Source organism: Mus pahari, chromosome 14, assembly GCF_900095145.1.
Source record: "Mus pahari chromosome 14, PAHARI_EIJ_v1.1, whole genome shotgun sequence".
Classification (NCBI taxonomy): Eukaryota; Metazoa; Chordata; class Mammalia; order Rodentia; family Muridae; genus Mus; species Mus pahari.
Window position 1 is genome coordinate 25,730,242 of NC_034603.1, and position 6,672 is coordinate 25,736,913.

The 6,672-nt window shown below is 54.6% G+C and overlaps 1 protein-coding gene across 2 annotated transcripts; it reads right to left on the bottom strand.

Annotated features, from left to right (window-relative positions):
* Positions 1 to 1,723: 1,723 nt before the first annotated feature.
* Positions 1,724 to 5,842, bottom strand: Hand1 (heart and neural crest derivatives expressed 1). Of its 2 annotated transcripts, XM_021213824.1 has the most exons (3): positions 5,750 to 5,842; positions 4,278 to 4,990; positions 1,724 to 2,728 (listed from the first exon to the last, which is right to left on the bottom strand). In XM_021213824.1, exons 2-3 carry the CDS (start codon positions 4,818 to 4,820, stop codon positions 2,621 to 2,623), a joined length of 651 nt encoding a protein of 216 aa, XP_021069483.1. In that variant the 5' UTR covers positions 4,821 to 4,990; positions 5,750 to 5,842; the 3' UTR covers positions 1,724 to 2,620. The 2 variants fall into 2 exon arrangements, with proteins under 2 accessions (XP_021069483.1, XP_021069482.1); XM_021213823.1 differs by lacking the exon at positions 5,750 to 5,842 and having other exon boundaries at positions 1,730 to 2,728; positions 4,278 to 5,174.
* Positions 5,843 to 6,672: the final 830 nt, after the last annotated feature.

The window sequence follows — 6,672 nt, forward strand, 5'->3', positions numbered from 1 at the left end:
GGGACTCAGACTGATTTATGGCTGCACAGTCCCTTTCTCATGCCAGGGCTGGGCCTTACCAGGGCCAGGGGTGGGTTGCCAGTAAGTATTTGGAAGCCCAGGTCAGTCTCAGGATTTCATCTTCCATGAGCATTGGAAGGTCCTACTTACAGGACCTGGGAATGGGACCATAGGCAACAGAGGTTACATTTAGGGGTCTAGTCCTCTCAGCCTAAAGAAAGGTTGGGGGCAGCTGGCCCTGGGTGTCCCTGGAAAAGCCTGGTTGTGTAGGCTGGGCTGGGGAGGTACCCAGGCTAGGTACCCTCTCCACCCCCGGACTGTAAGGAAAGAGGACGCGGGTGCACATTCTTCCCGAGCCTAGGATGTTTTGCCATGCTAAAAATAGAAATGGGAACCGGACCCCTAAGAGGGTTGGTGATCAAGACCTGAACTAGAGTCCTGGGTTCGAGTCTAAGGAAGGTTTGCACCCTCGCTCCATTTCCTCAGGCAGGCCAGATTTCCAAAAGGGAAAGAAAAATCATAACGAGCCTCGGGTTTCCTTTCTGCGTGTCCCAGAGAGGCCTAAGAGGCCGGGGGAGGGGCGCGCCGGGCGCCTCATTACGACGAGGTGTTGGTCTAGTTAAAGCGCGGGCTTGTTTGATCTGGAGGCGGGTGGCAGAGGGAAAGAAGAAGAAAGGATGGGGGCGCGAGCCGGGAGAAGCTCACACCTCCCCCGCCGTTTCCTAGCGCCCATAAAACACCTTTTATTAACTCCTTCGCGTCCGGAAAGGCCCGCGTGGCCTCGCAGCCCCTGCCACGGTGTTTACAGCCCAGACTAATGGCCCCCCATATTCACCCCGATGTCAGGTGGAGGTGTCCACCCAGGGTCTCCATCTTCATCCCCAGCCACAGCCCAAGGCCCGGAGCGCCCTTCCCGTCTTGCCCTCAGCAGGAATAGGCCAAGATCTGAGCACGCGCACTCAACGCCGAGTTCGGGCCCGCGGCGCCCGTGGACCTGGGAGCAGTTGCCAGATAGCAGGCACTCGGCGGCTTCCACACGCAGGAAACCGATTGCTGGCACGCGACCGTTATTCACCACCGCGGAGATGCCTGTCTTAGCGCATCCCGGTTTAGCTCCATACTCACCCGCACCCCCCAAGCAAATGCTCCAGCTGTGAACGCGCATGTGGGGCCACGGAGGCCGACTCTGGCCGCACGCGCGGTCATCCTACACCACACATGGTCTCATAAGTATTTAAATGTTCTATCGCAAGAGAAACCTCAATGTAACCATTAACATGAGGTTATTTATGTATAAAATACTAGCAGTTACATAGGAGCGAGTCTTTATTGCTTGCGGGGCTTGAAGTCGGGCTAAAAGGACAAGTAGAGGTCCCAGGCTCTATAGGAGTGGCTCTCACAGGAGCTCGGCATTCCCCAGCACAGAGGCGGGGCTCCTTTGTGTGGTAGCACCGCTGTACCTCCACTAAAGCTCAATCCTCACACCAGTGTGCAAGCTGACCTAGGAATTCCCAATCAAGTAAGTCTGTGTTTGTTTCCTTTCTCTGACGTCTTACCTCACATTTCCACGAGTGACTCCCACTTGCTACTCTCTTCTAAAGATTTGACTCTATTCTCCACACTTCAATTCTTTGCCTCCCTCTTTCTCGCAGTTTCGTTTGGTATTTATCAAAGAAGGGGAAAGGGAGAGGCTACGGGGGCCGCAGTAGTACCACACGAGCCTGCGAGATTCTCTGAAAACTTTTTATTAAGTCAAGAGCATAGATACTGCTTTGGCAAAGGGTGGGGCTGCGAGTGGTCACACTGATTTGAGGTAGAAAGAGGGTTGGGGTAGGGAGATGTATACCTGAGAGCAACAGGCATGATAGGTAGTTTAAATACGTTACAAATTCGCCAACGAATTGCAACCCTTTTATCTAGAAAGAAAAGGAAAGAAACGAAGGAGAAAGAAGGAAGGGGAAGAGGAGGTAAGAGGATGGGAGAGGGGAAAAGGAGGAGGAGAGGGGAGGGAAGGGAAGGGAAAGGAAGGGAAACATTTCCCTTGGAAAGCAGAGGTGCTGAGCAAGGAAGCAGGCCTTCCCTCTAGGTAGGAAGTGTAGCGACAAGAAGGAAAACCATCGCTGCCCAGGAGAGATCAATCCAGGCAGCGTCAGTCTTCCTGGTTAGAAACTACCAATTACTCTTATTGCATTTTAACTCGAGAAGAAGGCATAGGGTACTGACGCAGAGCCAAGAGGGGGACGAGAGAGCGAGCCAGAGAGCGGCGCGACCCTGGCCTTTGGGGTTGAGTTCCACCCAGATGGGTTGGAGGGTGTGTCTTTGGGGGCTTGGTCTTCTCCAGTCCCTTCTTGAGTCGAGCCTCCAAGAGCCGCCCTCGGCGGGAAGTGAACATATATATATATATAAATTTCTCTTTCTCTTATGTATTAACAAATTCAAATGACATTGCACGTGCGATCCTAATGGGTAGTTGCAACCGCCGACCGGCCGGCGCTCCGCAGAGACTGGGAGAGATGCGCGCGGGCACCGGGAGACCCGCCGTAGCCGCCGCGTCCTTCCCTCTCCTCTCCGGGTAGCCAGGTGGGCCAACCTCGGCCTGGTTCTCGGCGCTGGCCTGGTCTCACTGGTTTAGCTCCAGCGCCCAGACTTGCTGAGGCCAGCCGGTGCGCCCTTTAATCCTCTTCTCGCCTGGCCCCGAGGCAGGAGGGAAGCTTTCGTGCTGCTGAGGCTGTCAAGGGACACAAACAAACAAAAGGCGAGAAAGTCAGGTTTAAGTTATTCAGTTCGGTCTCCCCGGCTTGGAGGGGGGAGTTTGGGGAACGGGTCGGGAGCAGTAACTGGGCGTCCTTAACTAAGTGACAGATGTCTGTTTGTTGAGGCACCTAACCAGGATTATAAATCTGCCTTTTATGCTCTGAGTTCCTGGGATCCGGGGTGGTCTGACCAGCTTGGAGAGGTTTACTATTGAGAATTCGACAAGTCTGGGTAAACTGAACCTAGCTTTAAGGCGTCTTGGGCAGAGGGAGCCAGCATTACAGAGACCTGGTGTGGAAAGGGTGGGAACAGCGATCCAGTCGGTATACAACTCTCCAGGGTATCATCCTGGCGTAGGATCTTGGCTTCCATGCAATTTGGGTGCTGGCTAGTACCAGTGCTGGGAGCCTCCCTCACTACCTAGGGAGAAAAGAATTGGCCTGGCCTCCACAGTCGGCCCGGCTCTCTAACAGGAACCCAGTGCCGGGGTTACTTACAAGTAGTGCCCTTCCAGGACCAGAACTGGCCCTAGAACCGCTCCCACAAGCTGCTCCTCCCTCCCGCCCCAATCCCCAGCCCAGGCCTCAGGCGGCGGCTGAGGCTGGGAGTCTGTCTTTCCGGTGGCTCCAGGTAAGCCAGCCCTACTTTGTCACAGACCCCCCCCCCCCAGGGTTAGATAAAAGCCACCGAGCTCCCCAGTCCACACTGCTGTGCCTAGGCCTGAGCCTACCAAACGGGGGCGGCGAGGAGGGGAACTCTGGCAGCCAAACGCCCCTAGGTGGAAGATCACTCAAACTGGAGAAGACCCAAAAAGGCTGACTAGGCAAGCTCAAAGGCCTAAGCCCTTCCTGTTTGTTGCATCCAAAGCCTTGAGATTGTCTAGCCCATCACCCCGTCCCAGACTAGATCCAAACTAGGAGCAGACTAGACCCAGGGTTGAGCTGACTTTCCACCCCACTTTTCCCTCCAGTTGGTCTTCTGTTTCTCCAATTAGTACCTTAATTGAGATAGATAATCCTTTCTAATAAACCCATGGGAATCCAGCAATTCAGATATTCATAATTAAGCAAATGAAAGTATGAAGCCCCCACTTGTATTGGGTTTTCGTGCTTTTTGTTTGTTTGTTTTTGTTTTTGCTTTAAAAAATGTTTTGGGAGAACGTCTTACATTAGTGCAGCATTTACGTCATTTCCTACTTTCATTCTCAACCTGGCTTCCAGAAGGGCCCAGGGAAGACTCAGAACACCTTCAGATTTTAAACAAATTGTAGTATAGATTATAACCTTCTTTGGAAGCCCAAGGTTTTCAGTTCATCTTGTAAGGCCCAAAGATCACTTTTAAAAAGCAAAATTCTATGTTCACTCAGCAATGACTGTGCACACAGTGGCAGACTGTGTCAACCTCAGAACCCTCCCTAGCCTTTCAGAATCCCACCCAGAACAACACAGCTCGGGAGGTGTTTGCAGGCCTGCTCTTACCCCAGCCCGAACCCTTGGCTGGTGCTTAGAAGCCCCGGGACTCACCAGCTCCCTTTTCCGCTTGCTTTCTCGACTGCCATCCGTCTTTTTGAGTTCAGCCTTGAAGGCCTCGGGGTCACCTGCTTGTGCATCCTTGGCCAGCACGTCCATCAAGTAGGCGATGTAACTGGTAGCCAGGCGCAGAGTCTTGATCTTGGAGAGCTTGGTGTCGGCGGGCACATTGGGGATGCACTCACGCAGCTCCGCGAACGCGCTGTTAATGCTCTCTGTGCGCCTCCTCTCCTTCTTGGGTCCTGAGCCTTTTCGCTTGGGCAGGCGGCTTCCAAGAGCCTCCAGTCGACCTGGGCTCTGACTCGGCCTGGCATCGGGACCATAAGCAGCCGCTGCTACTGCGGTGGTAGGTGGTGGCCCGCCGGCAGGGAAATCTGGGGCAGCATCAGCCGGGCTCAGCAGCCAGCTCTGGAAGTAAGGCCGCTCCTGGTGGCAACGCGAGGCCGAGCCAAACAGGAAGGGTTCGTGGAGCATGGGGTGCGGCGGGTGTGAGTGGTGATGGTGGTGATGATGTGCGTAGCTGCCCACGAGGTTCATGTTGGAGAGGCTCCTGGCCTGTGCTGTCAGCTCAATTAGCACCGCCCCATGCGCCCCACAGAAGGGGGTCACCGTGGGCTCCAGAGGCAGCGAGCTGGCTGGCTTTTGGAGAGTCCTGAGCGAGCAAGGCTGGAGATGACACGAAGGACCTGCCGACTTCTCGAAGGTTTCTGTAGGCAACGAGAGAGAAGGGTTCGGACTTCCAAAGACCGGGTTTAACCCTTCTGCGGACTTGCCACCAGGATCCTGCTTATATAAGGCCTCGGCTTTGATGTCAACCTCTAGCCGGAGCCAATGGCAGGAAGAGGGAAGGGGGTGGCAGTCCCAAGTTTTATGCTCAGCAAGCGCCACACAATTCTAGGCTGACCACAGGGACTGAAAACCCGCCCCGCCTATGTCCCTCCCCTCTCCCAGTTCCCCTCCTGGGAGGGCGGGGGCTACGAACTTGAGGCCAGGCCTGCTCACTCCCTGTACTGAACCTACCACCCTTTCTTCATGGATCCAAGGGATTCTAGAATTATCCCGTGAAAACAGACAGAGCCTCATCAAGACACACACACACACACACACACACACACACACTTGATTTCACAGATTGGGAAACTGAGGACCAGAACAAAACTGGCTATTGTTTTTAGGCCTGAAATTCAGAATAGGATATGCAGCATTCCTGAACCCGAACTCTAAGGACACTGCTCATCGTGGGAGCCTGAAGGCCATCGGGCCCAGCAGGGTAGTAGGCTAGGCCCAGACACCTACAGCCCCACCTTTAGGTCCCCTGCTTCAGGCTGGACCTGGAGCTGCTGCCCAACAAGGTGGTTTCCAGAGATCCAGTTCTCGCCCAGCTGCCGACTTCCAGAAGAGCCTTCAGAGGCCGAGTTGGAAGTGGGCGGGAAAGGGAGCGGGGCTTCCAGCTCTTGGGCACTGACCGGTTTGTTCCGGGCTTGGGGGTTGGGGGGTGGAGAGGGTGGCTGCTCCTCTGCTCCTCTAGCCTCTCAGGCGCCTGGTTCGGTGTAAACGCCGGCAGGCCGAGCTGGTGGCGAGGCAGCCTGGCGGCGCCTTGGCCCCAAGGCATCTCTTTGGCAGGACTCCCCGGTGTCTTCCGACGATTCGCACGTAGGGCTAAGGAGCCGGCGACTGCTGGGCTGCTCACTCCATCTGGCTCGCCACCTGCATGAAAATCTTTGATCCTATAAAGATACTTCCACTGAAGCTCACACTGGAAGAAACCAGCCCNCCCCCCCCCCACCCCTGATATCCACGGAGAAATCAGCCTTGGCGCTTCACGCTCACCCTGCTGAGGCAGGGTCTATCTGTGCAACCCTGTGTTGCTCCCCTTCAGCCTAGATTCTCCAAGGCGGGATTCCATAAAGAGATGGCTTTCCAAGAGTTGATGAGAACTTGGGAGACCAGGATATAAGTTCAGGCTTTAAGCCTGAACTCTGAGTCTTCTTCATCTTTCCATTAAGGTCCCTGTCCCTAGGACCCCCTCCATCCTCACCAACCTTTCTGGTCTCCTTCCCTAGGTGGGCTTCGGGAAATGTGCCTATCAAATGTCAGTTAAGGGGGGAAATGAGATGGTGTCAAATTCTTTTTAATTCGCTTTTGATCCAGTCACTCGAAAGTTGCTCACTGAGGCCCAGCTTGTGTAAGACAATTACCAGGCAGGGACAGTGGGAAGAGAGGCCACCGTGTGCAGACGGGATATGAGGCCTAGTAGCAAGTGGGTAAGTGAAAACGAATGTGGAGCAGGTCGTGGGCTCAGCAGATGACAGCTCCCGTGTGTGAAATCCTAGGAATGTGTGCGAATTGAGATTTCTGCGTGTCTGTGCAAACGTGTGGACTTCTGTGA